Genomic DNA, 22573 nt, shown 5'->3' on the forward strand with positions numbered 1-22573 from the left:
AAATATTCAGGAGCAATAGCAATCTGGATGCTTTGTCAAATGGAGTGAAGTATAAATCTAATTTTCTAAACAAAGCAGACAACCTGGCACTGAAATCAGCTTACCACTTTGCACCTCTCTGCAAGGATTAGCAGAATGCCATAATTATAATGCCCAATTTGATTTATTAGAGAAGGCTGCATAGAAAAGATGACAATTCAGTAGCATTGTGAAGAGAAGGGATGAGAGTAGAAGGAAAGCTTCAAATTGAACAGTAATTTCTAAGCAACATCTCAATATAATTAGCATCAATTACAGGAAGTTATCCAAATTAGGTATAAACCTATGTTTAATAACCCTGAGATGCAAAATTCACCCCCCAAATTCCAGGAAACTTAATATTACAGCAAATTTGTCCAGACAGCTTGGCAGGAAATGCCAGAACTCTAGGTGTGAACTTTGTGATTACTAAAAAGAAAGAAAAATGATTGAATTTGTCTATATCATTTGCATAATGAGTTTGAACTAAGAATGGCCTAGTTTATGTAGCTTAGATTTTGCTGCTACTTTCATCAAGTTTACAGACCTCCAAACTTGTCTGGTTTTCACAACTGTATCAGCTAGGAAAATAGCAGGTATTCCAAAAACCTCCCTTCCCAACAAGAGAGATGAATTCTAAGTGTGACTTATTTAAAGAGGCACCATGTATTAATGAGTCACTCATCACAGGTTTTCTTTTATACCCTTTGTGCAAGCTCCTCAACTCTTTTTAGAGTTTGTTACTTATCCTTACAGGGTAAAAAAAAATAAATAAAATTAAACAATGGAAGTTGAATTCAGGTTTTTATGAATGTGGCAGCAAATTCCCACGGATGGCAGCCAAACACTATTCAGAAAAAATAAGTCAAAACTACCTCATTTTTCAAAGCTGAATTACCAATAAACTAAATATTTGGTAAACTAAGACAGCAGAGTATGAGAGAAATCAGAGTCTGCCAGTGCAACAAAATCTCCTATCCCAGAGGTTTCTATGAAGTGCCATGAATTCCCTAGTGGACACAGAGGGAATGTGAAACAGAGTTTTTCCCTATGTGAAACAGAGTTTTAAATTTCATGCAGAAGATGTCTCTGTTAACAACCTTTTCCTCCTGCAGGAAGGGGGAACCTCCCCACTGTCTCACAAATCCACAACTATGCAAATCCCTGCCATGCACTGGATTTCCTGCAGTGTAATAGAACTGAAGAAACAACTTTAACCAGACCATGAGAATCTCTAACTTAAAATGTGATGAGCCCTTCTAAACCAATATGCTGAAACACAAAAGAGTATGTGGTGGAGAAGTTATAGGGGAGGGTTACATGACATAACCTTCACCATATTTTTAAATGTGAAAGTATTGCACGTCTGAAAAAACATTTCCAGTAACTGGACAATTCAATCTTTGGCTGTCTGGCACACACACAGGATTAGTTTCACAGAACAGAAGGTGGCTTGAGTGAAACAGCTCTTTTTCTGCTGGAGAAATGGAGAATAAAAACCACTTTTTCATCTTGGTGTGCTTCCTAGCTCGGAACAAATGCTGGAAGGTCAAGAACACTGGTGTTCCCACTGGCTGCCACTTGGCACCCTGTTAAGGACAACTGGGAAAGTGTCCACGGAGAGATGCTGCTGTGCCATGGGGATTGCCAGCCCATGACTGCACACTAAGTCACTGACAAACCTCCCAGCTGAGCAGCAGTTAGTGATAAAGAGCCTGCCAGCCTCAGTGCCTTTTCTTTGTCACCTGCCCCTCTGCACACCCCCTGCCTCAGGGAGTCTCTGGAATAATTCCCTCCTGCATCACAACTCTTCATTCATTATTGCTCTAGCACATTGTAGAAGGGTGCACAGGAAACACTGCCCAGAGCACAGCTGCCTGCAAAAGGACTTTCCACTTCTAAAATACTCACACAGTCTCTCCTCCTCAACACTCTGTTTTGGAGTAAGTCAAACTCCAGCCATGAGATGGACATAGAAGTCTGCAACTTCCAGGTGCACACTGCCCAGCACAAATCCTCCAAAGGAGGTTAGGATCTGATGGATGATTCCTGCTTGTGTTCAAACCATCAGGGCCACAGATCTACTGTGTGAATCAGTGCACTGTCTCAAAGCTGCAGGCACCAGGGAGATCTGCTCCTTCCCTCCTTCCTTCCTGTACTACCCAGCACACCTGGCTTCCCCTTCAGCTTATGGAACCTGACCTCAACACAGGACCTGTGCACGTGGCCACAATGTTAGAGGCATTGCTTGCACCAGCCCAGGTAACCAGAGAAGCCAATTACATGGACAGCCTCACCTCCCAGCAAGGACAACACTTCCCAGTGCCCAAGGCCAAGAGAGCCTCTTCAGGGGAGGAGTGTTTCCCTACCTGTTTGGACAGCTTCAAGGGGAGTTTCTTCTTCATCCTCTCCTTGCCTCTCTCTGCCTCTCTCTCGGAGCTCCCAGCATCGTTGTTGTGGCCATTCTCACTTGGCTCAGCAGACACACAGTTCTCAGATTCTCTGGGTTTCTTGCCTGGATGCCTCTCCCATTTCTCCTTCCGCTCCTGAGGCTTTAGTGACATGTCCTTCTGTAAAGGAGATTAAAAAAGAGAATGGTAAATTCTTTGTGTTCTTTGCAGCTACCTTTAAGCATTAAGCTGTATAAATACTGAATAAAAACACAAACAAGGCAGTAGGTATCTTCTAGAGATTACTTAAGATGAATAATTAGGCATGCAAAACACAAACAGTCATTTTGGATTAGATTAGGATGAATATTCTCCAGGCTATGAGTGTGATACATTTCAGTGATGCTGAAACTGGGTATGAAAATGAGCTCACTTCAGATTAACTCAGAAACCACACGTCAACAGCACAGGAGCAAATCAGCATCCTGAAGGGAAGCCTTCAACTGTTCAAGTGAAACAGAGGTGGGTTTTGTTTTGTTTCTGATCTGAGAAGTATCAGACCCCCCTTGGGGCTGACAGTCTCTGATTCACAGCAGCATTCATATGGAGAAAGGCACTTCTAAAGCCCTACCACAAATTCCCTGAGCCAGAGAGATCAATGGCATCCAAACACACAACAGAGGTTGAACACTTCTAAGTGTTAAGTGTCTGCCCCAGCCAGGCTGCAGCACACCATCTAAGCACAGTTTAAAAGCAGGTATGTCATGTCATAATGATTAACACTGGAAGGGAGATCAGAGAAGGGAATTACTCTGCTATCCCTGGCATCTCTGAGGACTGGAAGCTGAACTCCCAGTGACAGTGTACCAAACTCTCTCTCTGTGCACGCAGTGTGGAAAAGGAGTTGAAGAAATAATATGACATTGGGTCACTCCAGCTAGATACATTTTTCCCATATGTCTTTTATTAAGTGCTCAAAGATAAAAACTGAACTCTTATGGGAATGTTTTGCAGGATATCTATTCCAATCATTTTTTTAATGTGAGGTAAATAGATCAGGAAATACCCTAAAAACACTGCTTACCATGCCAAAACTCAGCCACAGATATTTTTCTAAATGCCTTCCTTTTGACTCAAGCAGTTACATGACAGGTATTTGTATCTTACATGAATGGAGATCACAATACAACTGCTCACATCAATGCACACACCTCCAGTACTGCAAAAGAGCTCATGAAAATCATTAGCTCTCTAGTCTCTCAAAAAGCTGAAGCCCAACAAAAAAAGAAAATTAGGAACTGGAATGAAATGCCCTGCTGATTGCTCCAGATTACTTCCTCCCCCTCTCCTTTAATTAGTGAATTGACTGCCTCAGTGTGCAACATGCTGATTCCACTCCAAATCACTCACTTGTTTAAAGTTACCCTTCCCTGGGAAGTGAGATGATGCACTGGCACTTTAGGGTCACAGACACATTGAAATTAGAACCAAGGCAATAAAATTCAGCTGTTTCAATTCCAGCCCAGGCTCCCAGAGGATCAGCCAGCACCCAACCTCTGTACACCTTGCACAGGAGTCCTGGGGGGCTGGAGGCTCCTCTTAGGGATATATCAAGTAGATATACACAGATATATCCAGTTGAAAACCCCCAAAGATACAAACATTAAAATAACTAGCACTGTCTTGGAGGCACAGAACACAGCTCAGCTTGCCAATTCCATTACCAGGGAAAGAGCAAGGAAAATACCTGTCTGGCATTATTCTCCATGAATGATAAAGCTATATAAATCAGTGTTAACTTCTCACTTCGGTTTTTAGTTTAAAGATAACACTTGAAAGCAGCAGTTCAAGGTGCCAATCATATTGTGCTGTTTACTGGGAAGCTACTGAGATAAAAATCAAATTGCTAATCTTCAGTAACTAATCAAAAACTTGTCAGGTGGAAATGGTAACTAACTGATATTCAGCAAAACATTAGAAACAGGAATCACCACAAGCATGCACTTCTTCACAAAGCCAGATGCAGCTTGTGATGTGGCAGCAGGTGCAAGGAAGATGCTGCATGAGGTGACATGGACCCCTGATGGGGGAGAAGGGAGGCTGGGGCAGGGAGATGCCACCACCTGAGAGCACCAGCAAATCTGCACTCCTGGCTTCAGGGGCAATACTCACTTCTAAGGATGCCTTCAAAGCCAATAAATTACAATTTTTGTTTAAACTCTATCTGGCTTCACATGGTGGTTGGGCCTCTGTTAATGCTTAGGGAAATTCTTCCCTTGGTACCCACAGCACATTCACTGCAGGTTTTCAGACGATTCCTTTCACCACAGAACTGCTGTGCAAATCTCTGTTTTTCTCCTTCCTGAATCCTACAAAATTCCCTACTTCCAAATGCAGCTTTTCATCCCTATTTTGTCTGGAGATTTAAGGCTTGTCTCATCGCTGAGCTGCTGGCAAAATTAATTCATGAAATACAGCTATAGCTGGATCAAAGCCAAGGAAATAATTCATTCACTTGTAGTGCCATCCAAGAATCTCAAGCACTTTCCAAACAGCCGTGAATTAAACCCCAAGGCTGCTCCTGCCTCCAGTGGGGGCACAGTGGAGGGAGACCTGGGGCAGCCACAGGGACAAAGCCACGTCTGTGTGACAAGGACACCCACTGCAGAGTCCCTTTTCTCCCTGCTCCAGCAGAGGACACAGCCCACGGGAGCTGTTCCTGGGAAGGCAGGACACTGAACTCAGCATGTCCTGGGTGACAGAGGGTGACAGCAGGCTGCTCTCTGGGCTGCTGAATGCAGACCTCTGCAGCCACAGGCACAGAGCAGGAGGGGGCTAATGGCGTTTCTGTTCTTGCCTCCTTTGTTTCCTTTCTATTGCCTCTGCTGAAAGAGCCTTCCAGTGATTGCTCTTTTACCAAAGTTTATGACCTCCAAGTTGGGGACCTCACTTAGCACAAGAGCTTACTATTTTTGGATGTGCATCTTGGGCTTGTGCACAGGCAATTGCTGGAAAATTTAAGCACATCCAGAATATACAGTACATCACAAGAGGGGACAGGTGTTGATGCACCTTGACTGATTTCAATCCAGAAATTCCAGCCTGCATGTGAGGCTGCCCCACTGGAGCCTTCCCCCAAGGCAAGCCCAGAGCAGCAGATATTTGCATCCTCTGCACCTCAGGTAAATCCTGGAGATTCACACAGTGACAGTGTCTGAAGTCAGACCCCAAAGTCAGTAGGTCTTCACATCAGCCTTGTGGTTTCTGCCCACCCCAGGAGTCTGCAGACCTGACCACCTTGGCTGTCACACGTGCAGTAAATCCCCTTGTCCAGGTCCATTCTCCCTTCTCAGTTCCAGAAACAAGACTGCTAAATCTTGCTCCAGAACACAGAAAACTCTTTTGTTCCTTGCTGCTCATTGCTTCCAGGACTGTCTCCTACCTGTCCTCACTTCAGAATTTCTCTGACACCTCCCAGGGCAGGCTACAGCCTCTCCATCTGCAGCCCCTTGTCTGTCTGGGCTGCAGACGGAGTGCAGATGGTTCTAACTGGCTGCATGGTTACAGATAAGGAAGAATTAGGCCTTTCTCCAGAGCCTCTTTCCTGGCAGTTCCTCCATGAAACATACAGATTCTATCTCTCTATTTGTTTATGTGGATGTACAGACACCAAAGAACCCTTCATCTGGAGATGGGGTTGTGGTACCTCCTCCAGCTCTCCCTGAACACCTCACACAGCAGCAGCTGTGAAGATTCACTCACAAACACCCTGGCAAAGGCTGGCAAACCAAGCTGGCCCTGCCACAGATTCTGGGAGTCCACAGTAAAAACCTTTGTGATTCTTTTTCCATCACTATCAGCCCAAGCTAGTTATGCAATTGCACCTCTGGTTGCAGCAGATCTGGCAGGAAACCTTAATCACTTGGAACACTCCATCCTCAAAAGCCACTTTTCTTCTGTCACCAAGGCACAGCTGCAGTCTCCAAAGACACTCAAGGTGCACACTGCCCAGTTTATAAGTAAAGTTTGGAATAATGAGGGTGCACAGCCCTCAGCTCTGCAATGAGACTGTTCTTACCCCAAAAATGCCACAGCAAGACACTTCTGCACAATGGAGTCCATGTTTTCTGTGTGCTCAGGAAATAATGAGCAGCCCTGGAGGAGCCTGGCACCAGCTCACATCCCACAGCCATGCCCTGGCTGGAGTTATCACTGCCTGTTTGCTCAGCCCAGCTCAAACTCAGCCTTAATCCTCTGAATTTACACAGCTCTGAGATCTCAGAGAGCATGCAGGGGAAGGCTGTGGCTTCCCTTTCACACACAGGGAACACTTCAAGAACCTGAAGAAAACATCCAAAACCCACACAGGCAGATGAAAACCCTTAGTCTGCTGCTGGGATGCAGAGGGTAAAAACAACACCTACAGATAATAAAGTAACTATCCTCAGCCCTGGAGCATCAGTTCAAAAAGCAGCTCTGGTGCAAAACCAAGTCCTTCCCAATCCCCCATCCCCAGGGCCCATCGGACACTCAGCCAAGGACTGGTTACCCTCCATTCCTGCCAGACTGCCTCTGCCAACTGCACAAGATTATATGGGCTGATTTCCCAGAAGGAAGACAGCCTCCAGCTTCTCTCTCCACAGCTCTTCACTGCAGCACTTATTCCTTACGTTGGGCAATGTGAAATATCCTACTGAACATCAAACAGGAGAAGGATCCACTCAAAGGAAATAAAACACACGGCTGCCTCTGAAACTGACCCTGCTTGCCCATGTTTCTGCCTCCAGCTTCTCTCAAAAAATTGCAATGGAAAAGCCCCCGAGGATCTGAGCACCATCTATCCCTGTATCAACTTTATCATGCAATTAGCAGTGGGGCTGTCAATTGGTTAATAGTTCAGGGAGAGATCCTGGCTCAGAAAGGACCTGAAACAGATTTATTTTTAAGTTGGTTAATTTTTAAATATTCCTATTGACCTGATACTCAGTTTCTAGAACAGCAGCACAGAAACAATTGCTGACAATGTTCTGGTGCTTTCTAAGCAGACAAAGCACATTACAAATACAGACAGGACCACTGCTAACCCAAACCTACTGTCCATTTATTTGCATCAAGGGGACACAGGAGACAGCAATTCAAATGCAAAGATAATGCTGGAGATATACACGAAAAATGTACATGAAAGACTAACTTTAAAGTGTGGATTTGAACACATGTCCTAGAGAAAGAGAGAAACCACTGCAAGAACAGGAGCCAGCACAAGAAGAGGTGAATAGCCAACAGGCAAATGAAATGAGGTGAATAATAAGCAAAGAAAAAAGGGATAAAAAAGGACCACTGAAGGGCATCAGGTAGGAGCACACCAAGGGGACTGAATTTGAACTCAGCAGGGTGAACAGGCAGCAAACACAACTGGAAACCTCGAAAATAGTAGAAGCACATTTAAGAGTGGGAGAGGGGAGAAGTCTGAGCTCTGCCTGGCGAGCTGTGGGCAGGGTTTGCTGCAGGGAGGGCAGCCAGGGCAGGCTGTGCAAGCAGGGCTGGCCATAGCTCAGCACTGCAGCTCCTTGCTGGAAGCCCCCATGGCAGGAGGCCAGCCCAGACTGACTCTGCAGAGCCCAGGGCACTTTGGGAAGCAGTCTGCTGGCATGCCCAGCTGGATTCCCACCGATGGGGAAGTTCTCACTTCTCCTGTAATACAACACACACTTGTTTGTTTTACTTTCCAGCCCTCTCTTCTCCCCCACTGCGAACTTCACTGCAAACATAACTCAAGCCCCCCCAGCTTCTCAGCCAAAGACACTAAAGCTGTTTTAAAAGGCAGAAACAAGAGTCTAGATCTGAAATGACTTTTTTGCTTTGACCCGACATTCAAGCAGCGCAATCAATATCAATTAAAATGATTGCAAATGAAATCCTTGCTTGTTTAACCTTGGACTGCAATTCTCCTTTCACAGCTGACATATTCCAGATGAGTTTAGGTCCTGCTTTTTAAAATGCATCACATTTGCTCTGACCCTGTCACGTGTTTAGCTCAAGAATAAGATGACTTTTTGACAAGACAGATTTGGAAATGTTAAGACATTTGAAGCTGGCACTGGTTTGCAGGTTTATGATACACGACTTAACTTAAAAATACAAGTGGATGAACCAAGAAACTTACTGTAATTGAAACACTCCAATTTATTACCAGAGGATATGTTCCTGTCACCTATGAATAGCTGAAGAGCAAGCTGCCATACTCTGCTGAATGCCCAACTTGTTATGTCTCCCAAGAATTAAGACCTTTGTTTCTAGGACCTCAAAGACACAGTACCAAGTACAGAAAGCTTGGACAAACGTTACTTCAACAAAACATAGTCAAAAATTACAAAAAGGAAGGTCAGTTCACTATTCTTTTAAATGCATTTCAATCCACGTTGAATTTACAGGGCTTTGATTGCTCTTTTTGTTTGCACATGACCTGAATAAATAACGATAAAGTGCTGAGCAATAATTGCTTTTAAATACTGAGGAGAAAGGGGGTGATACTGTTCCCTTCCTTTACAATTGCTCAAGGAAAAATCCAGTCCTCCCCTTCCTAGTAGGAAGGAGGAGTAGGAAGTACCTGGAAACAGAGTGTTTAATCCTCATTTAGGGGACAGTAAAAGTAAGAATGCACCTTCAACTTCAGCAAGAGGCCAAGGAAATCCGCAGGAATCCGAGCACATAGCTGTCCATGTTTTTGGTATAAACCTTGTCCTCCATCACCCATGGGGGAGGTGGATACCCAACATCTGAAGCTGCTCCAGGGGCAGCCAGGCGTGGTTTCCTCCCTCTCCTCCAATTCCCTCCCCAGAGCCTGCAGGGGCCTCGCTGCAGAGAGCTGCACCATCTTCCCTGCTGCCTCCTCCCAGACACTGCACAGCTATTAGGACTCCCACAGGTGCTTGCTGTCCATCAGAAAGGAAATGATCCCATTTGAAGCCATCAGTATTTCCTGCAGTGATGGCAGTAAATGCCCGACGAGTGCTCACAGAATTACTGTCAGCGGAAAGTGTGTCAGAGAGCAGGGGAGCTTAAATGATTGAAGGGAAGCTGGGGCACCATTTTCAGGTAGATGAAATGAGGCATATTGCAAGTGCAGCCTGCCCAGCTTTTACAGCCTGCAGGAGTGCTGAAAGGTGCTGCTGCCCATGCACCAGCAGGCCACCCTGCCCAGCTTTCACTGCAGATAAAAAGGACATTTTGGCTGAAGCTGCTTTCAGCCAAGAGTGGGAGCTCAGACTGTTTGGTCTGTGCAGTGTACAAAGGAGCTGGAAAGTGTTTGTGCCTGTCAGACAGCACCTTCTCCAGCTGTGAATGCTGAGCACATCCTTCCTGCAAACCCCCATCCTCCCCGGAGTTCCTTCCCAAGGGACCCATCAGGAATGGCAGCAGCACCACACACTGCCCAGCATCCCACAAGTGACAGACTATCAAAACATCCCCATCTTGAAGAACGTGGCCTGGGGCCATCAGTCTCAAGTAACTTAAACAGGTATCCAGCAAGTAACACAGTCAGGCACACATTCCAGGTCCAGTGTTTTGGGAAGACATTCCTCAAGTGTGCTAAAATCCAAGGACACTGCTGAGCCCTCACTGCTGAGAGCCAGCAAACACATGCTTCTTGGCAGAACAGCCTTTGAACACTTAACCTGAAGTAATCTCCCTCTCCCCTAGATTATTCAAACAGGCACTCCTTGAATTCAAACAGCTCCCACCAAGTGGCAGAATTAGGACCTGAAGAAGCAGCTCCTTCCCTATAGCCAGATGTGGCCATTTCATCCCTCATTTCCAACCTTGCCAGGATGGCAACACAACCCCCAGTCCCCAGCTGGCTCTAAGCTGCCAAGGAAAAGGCATGAGCATCCTACCAGGACAAACTGGCATGGCAGCTGGATGCATTCATCATGACCAATTTTCAGCTAAGCTAGTCAGATAAAAGCAGGAACACAATGCTGAGTAAAAATGCCTCCACCCTATTGATTACTATAGACAGGAATACTACATCTTAGAAATACCTTAGGTATACTACATCTCTCTCTAAAATCAGAAACAAAAGGAGAAGACCCAACTGTTTCTACCTCTGCTGAGGGGGATGTCATGCTCCCATGAGCTGGACTCTGGAAATGGAGTTGAGCCAAGCTGAGGCTGGGCAGATGGACTGGACACATGGCTCATTTACCAAAGGCAGGGACCTAAATTGCTCTCCTCCATCCATACTCCTGCATTTAAAGTGCTGATCTTCACAGTGTGAAATACACAACAACCACAGTCTGATTGTCCTGACTCCCATGGGAGTCAGCTCCATATTGAGACTACAGAGCTACAGCTACAACCTTAGGTAGCTTGGTCATGACTTCAAGAACCTCAGCCTGATTTCCAAAGTAATTCAAGGCTTCCACCTGCTAAATACAAAGTTTTTCTCTATTTTTTAGGATTCCACCACACATTCACTTAGTGGCACATACTTTTAAAACACAGCCATGAAAAATGTGCTGCTCTCAAGGCAGTAGCACCTAGAGCATGGAAGCTCCAGACGAATCTCCCACACGGTGACAGCCTCGAACACATTCACTCCACCAGGAACTGCAGACCTTTTTGGAGGCTCTGCTCCCAGCCTACACTCTTTATTCCCCCCCTAAGGAAGGGTGCAGTTCCCAGTGCTGCTGCAGAACAGAGGGTGAACACCCAGCTCCAGCAGAGCAGGCTGTGAGCTCTGCAGTGTGCACAGCCAGGAGAGACGAGCGCTCGCTAACTCGCTCCTGCCAGCTCTGCTGCAGGGGTGAGAGTCTCCAGAAATAAAAACAGCCATATCCTGATCCCTGGGGCTGAGTTATAAATTAATTTATATTTAAGCACCATGACACTAGAGGCATTTTTTACCAACTCTGCAGTTGCCCTCAGTGGTAGGCAACAATTTTCAGTTCAGCTGTCATGAGCTCTAGAATGTGTATTCAATAATTAGTCCTCTGGTAGTTTTCTTCTGGCTGGGAAACAAAAGACAAGAAATAGAAATGGCTCAAACAAGAGGAAATATGTAGAAGCCAGCCTCCTGCAGAAACAGCTGCCCGTAGCACATCACTGCAACCTAAGGGGAAAGCTCTGAGCAGGATGACTTCCAGCAGAGAGAGATGCCTTTCTAACTACCTAAATGTCACATCTGCTAATGAAAAGCCCAGGACAGTGCATCTGTGCCACCTTGGCCACCCCTGCTCTGCTCCTGTGCTGCTGGAGAGATGCACTGACCAGGGCAGGCCTGCAGCTCTCGGGGTGGCCAGCAGAGATGTTCTCCCACACCCAGGGGCTGAGCACACCCTGTGCTCCTGAGCAGCTCTTCTATTACTGGTTTGCTTGAACAAACAATGAGCAGCCAAATGTTTCAATATATCCTTAGGGCTTCCTAGAATAGTTTCAAATAGTCTGATATCTGTAGCAGGAGCAAAACATTCATTTATATCCTAGGCAATTGCTGAGAAATGGGAAACACTATAGTAGCAGGCAATTTTAATGTGTTCTATGTTACAAAACATTTTCAGTCAGAGAGCTCAAAGGTCATTAATAGATTTTCATATGTTTACAGACAGCAGCAATTTCAAGCTCTGTAATTTTAAAACTGCATGTCAGTCTCTCAACTTCCAGCTGTTATTTTAACATTAGATAATGAACACAATGCAAAGGTTACACAATCACTTGAACCAGCTTATGCAGTAGATCCAGTCACACAAATAATTATTAAATTCTAATTACACATATATTATCACTCTTATTAGAACAGCAGGGCAAATCCTCTTTTACAGATAGATCAACAGTTTAGAAAAAGAGGCCAGCAAGGTTATGCTTTTAGAGCTGCTCTTCTCTCTCCCCCATCACCTAAAGCACTGCTGATTTATGAGTCTCAGAAATAACACCTTGTTAACACCTCACCAGTCAGTGCACATCCAGCCACCAGCTTCTGTTTTACTTAAGTCCTTTGCAGACCCCTAATACAGACATTGATGCCTACTTAAAATACTCATCCTTGATCAGAGGGACAAAACAGCATTTAGTGGTTACCCAGTGTCCTGTTTAAATATGCTGGTTTTTCTCCATACAACTACTTTGATACTGAGAAGACATCCTCCAAAACTTAGAGATTTCTCCTAAGGAGATTGCTGTTATCTAAGCTAAAGCTTTGCAAGACATAGATTTTTATTTTATTGTAATTTTGGAGCAGATGAAATTATTGAAATCATCAGACTCTTTTATCATGCAGCCAAATGAGCAAAATCACCCAGCTGGTGTCTCAGGGAAATTTTGGATGTGCACTACCAAACTATCCTCTTACCACATAAGAAATTCAGCAGATTATGTTTTGCTCATCTCCCCCATTTTTTCCCCTCTCTATTCCCAGGCAGTGCAAAGTGTTACTCACTCTGGTTTATTCTGCCCCAACCCAGCTGTCAGTCACACAGCATGTAACCTCAATGGGAATTGAGGAATCTCATCCCCAAGACTCAGCTTTGAAGCAGGACAGACCAGCAATGTCCCTTTGTGTGGCTGAGGTCTCCTGCAGTGACAGCAACGCTACCCTGGCAGAGTGATGTCTCTCTAATCCCCAGTGCATCCTCAGCCAGCCATGAATTTCACACTGGGAAATTCCAGGCTTTGACATTAAATAATTCCAGCTGGGATTTTCAAAGGACAAGAGATAGGAGTCCAATCCCATCGCATTCCAATAGGAAGCCCTTAAGGTTTGGTTTATTTTCTTTTTAAGAAGGAAACCCATATTTCACTCTCATTTCCAGCCCGGTTTCCTCTGGGACACGAAACTGAAAGCAAGAAAAGGAGGGCAAGTGCAGTGCTAATGGGAAGAGAGACTGACAAATGACACCACCAGATCCTGGGTACATCAGCTTGCAAGAAGCCATGCAAGAAGGAACAGATAAATCAGCACATCCATTACTGTTCCTGAGCAAAAGGAGCCTCTGTGCTGTGCCTGGTCAGTCCTACTTGCCATGAAGGAAGAAGTAACCAAGCAAACACCCAGCGAGGACAGCAGACAATTAAAGCAGAAAAGCAAACAAACCCAGCGAGCTGCAGGAGGAGAACATGTGCAGCATGGCAATGATGTGATGCACTCAGCCAAGCATGTCAGAGAGAGCCCGGGGCAGGCAGAGCTGCCAGGACAAAGAGCCACTGCAGGGACAGAGCTCTCACTGTCACTCACTCCACGCTCTCACCACATCCAGGGCCAGTGCTCCAGGTTTTCAGCAGCTTTCACACTCCCTCTCCATCATACTTAGAAGACCTCAGTCTTCCCCCAACCAAGAGGTGCTAAACTGTGTCTCTCTGCAACCATTTCCTCAATTCCCACGTTAAATTACAAGTTCCTCTAACGCTTAGCTTCAATGTACAGAAACATTTATCTGCACTTCCCAGACCCAAAACTGAAGCCTGGCTGGCTGGCTTGTAGGACATTTTTCTTCCTTTTTGGAACAAGACTTTGCCAGTCAGAGACTAGAGAAAGGAGCATTCATGCAAAGTTTTCCATTTGCTGGTAGCCCTCAACTTTGAAACACAATAGGGAATTAAAACACGGTACAGAGCAGCAACTTTCATCCCTGCTGACCCACTCAACCGAGTTAAGAGCACTCAAACATCTGATTCTTGTACATCTCAGAGTTCAACTTCGCCTCTCATTTACTCATTGTCAACAGTAAACATCAGAGAGTGAGAAATACAGATGCAGCACACAGCATTTATTTGTTCAAACAGGCATAACCCTTTGGCAAGAACAAAAAACCCAGTCAGTGTGAGAAGGTTAAGATGGAACAGATGCAAACAGAGACTCTGGGGAACAGCCTCTGTGGAAGCAGGGTTTCTTGTGATTACTTCTGTCTTGTAGTTCTTAATAACCCACATCACAGCTGACATCTCCACCAGCTCTCTGCTTCTTTATGCAGATAACCAGAAACAGAAAAGCTGACATGACAATTATATTGTACACACACAGTGCCTAACAACCCTGCAGCAGCACAAGCAACAGAGAACAAGCACACCTCACGTGTGAGATACTTGGGCTAAAAGTTGTTTCAAAACCTGCTCATAAAATCAGGAAACGACACAAAGAACTTCCAAGACAACAAAGATGTATAAAAGCATTTTGCAGCTCCTGTTTGTTAATGAAGCTCAGATCTCCATCACAGCTGTGGCCCAGGGGACTCTTGGTGCCCACAGCTCATCCCCCTGAGCAGCAGCAGCTCAGCATGAGCTGAGGGAGCCCAGCCAGCAAAGCAGGGAGATGCTGGGGAGCATCTGTGTCCCCTCTGCCACCTCCATCTCAGGAGGCTGTTGCTAAGAGACAAAGTGCCAGGGGATGCCTGCAGAATTCTGCAGCTCTGCCCCTCAGTGCTGCTCCCAAACCCGGCACCCAACAGGTCTCTCCTGGAGCCTTTGATAATCTCACTTTTGTGTGCAAAGCAGCTCTTGTCAAGGAATTCAGGGAGCCCTATGATAGTAAAAACTGCTGATAAAAAGATAATATCAAGAGTACTCCATTTCAAAAAGCTGATAGAAGGGCACAAGGGGAAATTTCACACATCAGAACAGAAGTGCTCACTGAAGCAGAAAGGGGTTTAAAAACACTGGGGTTTTGAGGTATTTGTTTCCAGTGAAGGATCTGGATTTCCCAAGTTCCCCACTGTGACCCAGCAAAATTATTAGCATTAGTTCTCAGATTTCAGCAGAATCTGTAAAAGCAGGTGACTGAAACACCAGCACTCTTTTTGCAAATACATCAGAGGCAAGTGCATTCTTAAACCTTACAGATCTGAGCTGACAAGAGAAAGGCTTTAAAAACCAGCAAGACCAGTTTCAGTGTGCACCCATCCCACAGAAGGCAGCAACCCGGGGAGTGCAGGGCCATGTTAATTAACACGTGCTTAATGGCACTTAATTCCCCATCTCTCTCTCTCCACACGACTCTCTTATTGATACAGATGGGGTTTGTGGCTTTCACATCCCATTAGCAAAAGTCTGCCTCTAGGAAAGAAAAAAAAAAAAAAAAAAAAAAAAAACCAAGAAAAAGCATGCTGAGAAGGTGAGGGAAAGTTCTTTCATAATTTATAAATAACATCACAATTTGGCTTTTATCAAGCTTTTCTCATTAGCAATTCTTAAAGCACAACACAAAGGGAATCAGCATTTTGACCTCTATTTTTACAGAATGAGAAATTAACAAATGCAAAGCAGCTCGCCCCAAATCAAACATCAGCTCTCTGGCAAATCTACATCTCCCAGCTCCTAATCATACTGTGCTGCAGGAGAACCAACAGTCAAACACTGTCAAAATCTCCTCCTGGCACCAGGAAGGGTTTCATGGTGGTGGTAGAGAGCAGATTTTTCTAGGACACACAGTATGTGCAAATGCAGATATGAGCTACAGAGTGGGCAACAGGTGGTGTCTGCACAGCTCCAACCTCAGATCCCTTGGAGTGTCTCAGATGAAATCAGCTTGAGAATAGCAAGGACAACACGATCAATATATTAAGTCAAGCTGTTTTCTACCAGAGGAGCAGAGCTGGCAGCACTCCTTGGCTTTTGAAACATGACACATAACCTGGCCTTTCTAATGCAGGGCTCTGGATGGCACCCAAATCCAGCACCATCTGGCCAGCATGGGCATGTGTGTACAAAGAGGACAGAAGAGACTCCTGGCTGACAGATCAGTGACATATCAGTGCAGCAGCACAGACTCCAAATCTCTTCAGCCTTTGCAAAGCCAGCTCAGCATGCAGCAAACACAGGGCCAGTTAAGTGACTTCAGGGCAATAGAAGGGCTGAGAATTTCTCATGAAGATAAGATCCAGGTAAGCTTTTGTTTTCTTTGTAGAAAGCATTGCCAACAGTAAAAACCAAACAAACAAACTCCACAGACAAAACCAAAGAAAAATGCAAAATGTTTTTCCTGGGGTAGGTTTGAAGCAGAGGTAATCACATTTCTTCTGCCCCACAACTAATCCTTAAGTTTAAAAACCCGATTTTTCCACCTCTATTATCACATTCTCTCTTGCATGACATTCTCCTGGCATCACACAGCAGACAAAGCCAACGTGTTATTCCATGGCTTAGAACTTCTTACAGCTTGGCCTCCCAGCCATGGCACAGGCCACTCCTTCCTTGCCTCCTGCTACCAGGATTCCATGCACTAGATTGTTCTAGTTTCAGTTTCTAGCACTTCAGGGATGATCTGGCAGTCAGGAAGTGAGAATACTTAGGTAACAGCATGAATTGCAATCTGCTCAAGAGAACAAGTGGGATGTCTCATATCACATCTACCATCCAATTCTGCATTCACCTACGTGGTTTTGTGCAGCTGTGAACTCCACTGAGACAAGGAAAGGCACAGTGGTGGAGAGGAGAGAACAATCATCATCTTACATTTTATGCCAGCTCAAAAACCCCCAGGAATCACTGAGGAACCAAATGTCTATTCCAGTTTAAGAAAATACAGACAACCCATCCACCTTTTAAAATCCCAGTATTTTACACGGAGTAGTCCAGCCTTGTTCTGAGCCTGACCTGTTCTCACTCATTCCCAGAGATCAGCTGGCTTTCCACAACAAGCCAATTATCCCTTCCTCAATTCTGCAGGGCCAGCTCCAGCCCCTAAAGCCTGGCCTGGCCTTGCAGGATCCAGCACTCACCTCAAGCCTGAAAGGTGACAAGTGGTTCCAGAGCCAAGGGACATGGGGACAGAGCCCAGCCTGCAGCCAGCACTGTCCCCCTGCAAAGGCTCCATCCAGGCAACCTCCAGGGCTCTCAGCACACACTTGCTACTTCCCCTTATCTAATCTCACTTTCTGGCACTTGACACTATCGCAGGTCTGGCATTTAAAGCATCTGGGAGAAAAACAGCCTGCAGAAGCACCGGGGAGATTAGGAGGAGGGTGCTAATTGTCTCAGTGGGCAGTGAGGAGGTGCAAGGGCCATGTGCCATCCCTGCCACCCGTCCCAGCTGTGCCCAGACCTGCTGAGAATGACCTTGACAAAGCCTTTTCCTTTATCAGGGGTGATGGAGGCACCCGTGGGACAACTCAGAATTCCTGGATCAGTCCCTGCAGCTGCAGCAGCACAAACATCTGGGCAGCAGCACTGAACCAGAGCAGTTTGCTGGCCCAGGTCAGCAGCACTGGCACCAGGCAGGGACAGCTGAGCTTGGCAAGCAGGGGACGAGGTGTCTGTGACTGCCCCAGCCAGAAAATTCACTGACAAGGTCTTCAACACATGATATCCTGAGCTTAAGTTGAAACATATTGTGGGATGAAGGAATGAAGAGACAGAAGACACGAAGAGGACTTAAAAATGGCAGAGTAAGTCCCTTGTTTCCCTAGCACACCAAAGTAAATTAAAAAAAAAAGACATTTTAAGAGGGTGCAAGGGATGCACAAGGAAAAAAAAACAAACAAAACAACAACTACAAACAAAAAAAAAAAAAAAACAACCCACAAAACAGACCACTAAGTTCTGTTCAGGTTTTACACTTCTAAATTTGGTAAGTCAGGCTACTGACACAAAAATGCTTGTAGAAAACTCCCAAAACATTAAAATCAGACATCAGTCACAAAGCCCCTTACTTGCATAAAACCAAGCTACTACCTTCTGTACTTTTACACATCTAAACCACAGCACTTCAGTAATAAAGGATTTTAAACCCCACCATTATCAATGAGCCACCAATTCCCAGGACCCTCTTTCACTTTCTGATTCCACAGAACCTCTAATTCTAATTTCTTCTCCCATTTTTGCCATACCTTCCTCAGCTGGTTTCCCTGTCCCTTGCTATTTGCTTCATTACAAACAGTTTGGAGGATTGGAAAGCACAGTATTTAACATTTTATAGAAACATCTGCCAACAGAGCTGCTAAACACTCTTGTAAGAGAGACAGAGATGTTTATTTAGACATGCTGCTGACGTTTCCTGTTGCATTTTGATCCTGAGGCATATGCAGTCCTTCCAAACAATTTAGCATGTACTGTGGAAGCACAGTTCTCAGAGAAGTGCAGCTGAAAGTAATTGAGATTGAAATTTCAAGCCCATTGCAGGAAAACCACGAGCAAAAGGCTCCTCCCAAGGCTCCAGGCAGAGGCAGCACCTGGCACAAAGGCAGGCAGGACACATCAGGAGCCAAATTTGGGGCTGGGGCAGGACAATTTACTCCTTGGCTCAAGTGATGCTGGTCATGCTGGCTGATCCCACAGGGCTGCCAGGGCCAGTGAGCTCCTTCCACAGCCCAAACTCCACCTGTGCAACAAAAGCTGCACAATTCACACCTGGGGCACTGCAGGTGTCCTGCCCTGGGTACCACTGCCACCAGCAAGGCACTGGTCACAGGGCTGGGCACTGATGGCTGCAAAGGTGTGTCCTTAAAGCACCTGTCCCTGTGACCTCAGCCAGGTTTCACCACATGGAGAGCTCTGTCCTGGCTCCTCCCTGCCCTCCTGCTGGAATTTACCACCCCACAGCTGAGAGCACAGAGCTCAGCCAGCCCACAGCCCCCGGGGTTCATAACCCGATGGGTTTCTGCAAACCATGAACTGATCACAGTTAAATCACCTTCAGCTGCTGCAGCAGAAACCCTCAGGGACAATGAACCCACATCCCTCATCTCTCTGCCCTTGCTTCTTATGTATTAAAAGAGGAGGAACCCCTCATTACCCAGTTAAAACCATTATGCTGGGCTAGAGTTTTCAGACAGCACTTAAGGAAGAGAGTGGTTTATCCTAAATTCACTGAAGAAAAAACCCCACAGTTGCAGCAATCTGAGGAAAAAGAGAGAATTCCAAACACTCTGCTCGTGACATCTGATCCCTAGAAGCAAAGGATAATACTTTCAACAACAGATTATAAATCTGTGTATACAGAAAGGATTAATGCAGCTTGCTGGTTACAGAGATGAAGGAAACCTTAAAAAAAAAAAAAAGAAAAGGAGAACTGTAAATTCAAGCTAACCACACAAAAAATTAAGGGTTTATTATGGGTTCAAGACTTAAACAAGCAAGCAAAGTACTGCTGTGCACAAAAGGAAGAGGAAATATCTACTCCAGCTGAACTAACTCATTCAGACCTGTGGACTTCATTCTCCTCCTAAGAAACACTTCTACAAAAGTAGCTGCTTTTACCTTGTGTTTGGGCTGACAAAACAGTGAGGAAACAGCATTTCACTGTTTTAAGACCCTCCTAACTTCTCCATGGGGGAAAGTGGATCTTTGCCTGCAAATACTGGCCCAGCACAATAATGGATGTCCCATACACTGTCTTTTCTTCTGATGCATGTTTTTAAGTTATTTGTGTAAATAACCATGCTGGTTGTCCCCATCTGGCTTCCATAGGGAAGCATTTAACCAAGGAAGGAAACAGCCCCCAAAAACTGGAACACAGTGAAAATTTGCATTTTCTGCAACTATTTTCAACAAGAACCAGCCCAGGAATTTTCTTGCACTTGAGCCTCCTTTAGTAGTGCTCATATTCTGCCTGTATTTGTGTGGAGCACATTAATTAAAAAAGGAATGGCACTGCTAGATCTAGCCATATGCTTATAATTACTCTGAAAGAAGTAGGCTTTCTTGGATTCTTCTTCTGGGTCCAGAGGTTTTAAATTCTTGATAAAGGTCAAATCATCTCATTCAGAAGTGATGATGAAGTTCCACCAGTGTTTGACTGAAAAAAAGGTCACCAAATCCAAGTGCTCTCAATATTCTTTAAATAAACTCATAAGCCTTTGCTCAAGTGTTAAGGGTATTTAAGGACACTACAGTAAAAATGTATATACTTTATTTCTACTCTTATCAGCCAGAGGTTGCATGAAGTGGCTGGAAATCTGAATAAGAAACTCCTACCACTGCACCTTTTTCTAAGTTCCTTGTTCCACAAGGAACCAAAAAATCCTGATGCTCTGAGTATGCCATGGTGAGCTATGATTTTAGTGAATGGAAAGATGCTAAGGGGAGGTAAAAAAACAATAAACAGAACTCCATGTCTGAATCTCTTTATACCAGATTAAAAGGATTAACTAATAGCACCGACTCAGAGATTCACAGCAATAACTAAAGAGCAAACAGCTTTAGAAGCAGCACATGCACTCAGTTCATAGCACCTGATGCACTTCCCTTTACAGCAATCAGTTCATGTGTACTTCTACATTTTCCTTTTTTTAATCACAGACACCACCTGGAGCAGACAAGCCCAGAGTATCAATCTTCTGTTAAATAAATGAACCAGTACATGCCCAAGCTCAAGAAACACAGGGCTGAAATTTGTTCTGTCCAGCAACTAAAAGGAAAAACCTGGGCAGGTCAGTTCCTAAAGATCTCCAGCACACATCTGCAGTGAACCTTTGAGCCACAAAGACCTGCAAAGACTAAAGGCAGCAGGCACAAGGAATGATGTCAAACTAGTGATGTTTACAGGTTACAAATTAAACCTGACTGAACTTCTGATCAGTCTCAGAGCACTCTGATCCCAGTGCAGAGCACAAGTGAACCAGAGACAAAACTGCAGCAAGCAACTTCCAAAATCTGCTCTTCTTCTTCACTGCCCAGCATCAAGCATCTGGATTGATACCACAGGGTTAATTGACAAAGTGACAGGATTTGGGGATCTTGGAACAGCTCTGTGCTCACCTCCCTGCAGCACAGGTGGCTGCACCACAGAATTTTTACCAGAGCCAGTCAGTCCATAAAAGGAAGAGGAAATAATCTCTTAAAGGTGCAACATACCTTCCCTTTCCTTGCTGCTTGATCCCCAGAATATCTCATTCTGGACCTTTCCATGATATTGAAGTATATAACTTGAGGCTGCATGTACACTCACACACACAAAGTTCATCCCAGCCTTTAGCCAAGGTAGAAATAGGTAAGTCAGTGGAAGGGAAGTACAGAGAAGAAGAGGATGTAGATATTGGGAAGGGAATAGTAAAACGAAATAAAGTTCATTTTTCAAACAGCTGGGCTAAAAAGGTCATTCTTTTGAGGACAGTGAAGCAGTTTGATGCACACATCCCCCTCCAGCCTTCATGCACTCTAAGGAAAAGAGATCTGGGCTCTCCAGCAAGTCTGCCCACACAGAAATCTGCTGCTGAGCAGGCAGAAACACAGACCCCTGTGCAGGGACTGGGGCTGAGCACCCTCCATATCACCTCTCCATCAGGAGACATCAGTGCTCCCACAGCTTTCACTTTTCTTGTCCCTAAAGCTCTTTCTGGCATGAATTATTTTAGGCACAATTCAAAGGCCTCCCTCTGAAATCCCTCCAAGCAGGCTCTCAGGTGAGGCACTCACTGAAAGAGTGAGCAGCAGCACAAGGCACCTGCCAGCTGAATTATTCAGGAGCCATGTGCATGGGATTTTCAACCACTGCTTAGTGCTGCTGCTGCACCCCTTCACCTTCAGGACAGATAACAGTGCTGGGCTCAGACTGACAGAGAGAGAGAAAGATGCTTTTGTGGAACAACAGAGTCCCTCTCACGTGGCAAAACTCAGGAGCTGAAGGACAGAAATACAACAGTGCATATATCAAACAAGAGGGCACAAACACCACTGCAGGCTGGTAATGACAGACTGATTTCCTCCACAGCAAATTATAAATATATCACCACTAACAGTTGCTGCCCCCTCCCCCCCTTTTTAAATAATTTCTGCCAAATTTGGTGTTTATAAAAACAAGTGGTGGAAAATTCTTCAGAGCTTCATCCAGACACATTTCCCCATTAAGGCTTATTAAAATATTCTCTAATTCAGCCTTTACTCAGGGAAGGTTTCTCTGACTGCCAGACGAGCCAGACATCATTTGTAACATGGACAAAAATCCGCTAAGAATTAGTCTAAAACCAAACTCATTTCCTTTACAGGCTTGGGCCAAGATTTGCATCAAAGTCTCTGGAGGCAAAAATCCTACAGCATTATAAAGCATCACGAGCTGCCTGTTTGCCTTCCTTGCAGAGTTTCAGATTTACTTGAAATCCATATCTGTGTAACACTAAAAAATCAGTAGGATATTTCAGATTCAAGAGACAAGAGCAAAGGGTTGCTTTGAAGGTCTGTGAATTGAAAGTTTTGTACTGTTTGCATTCATCAGTGGATTTGTTGTAAAACAAAGTCCTGAA

The 22573-nt window shown here is 45.0% G+C and overlaps 1 protein-coding gene across 20 annotated transcripts in view; it reads right to left on the bottom strand.

The window, feature by feature from the left end:
• FBRSL1 (fibrosin like 1) overlaps positions 1–22573 on the bottom strand; it is a 505293-nt gene that overhangs the window by 366837 nt on the left and 115883 nt on the right. For all 20 annotated transcript variants that reach the window (XM_050980712.1, XM_050980709.1, XM_050980710.1 and 17 more), the window contains exon 2: positions 2388–2588. In XM_050980712.1, coding sequence (XP_050836669.1) covers positions 2388–2588 — 201 coding nt within the window. The remainder of the gene's footprint in view (positions 1–2387; positions 2589–22573) is intronic.

The sequence above is a fragment of the Serinus canaria genome, chromosome 15 (genome assembly GCF_022539315.1).
Source record: "Serinus canaria isolate serCan28SL12 chromosome 15, serCan2020, whole genome shotgun sequence".
Lineage (NCBI taxonomy): Eukaryota > Metazoa > Chordata > Aves > Passeriformes > Fringillidae > Serinus > Serinus canaria.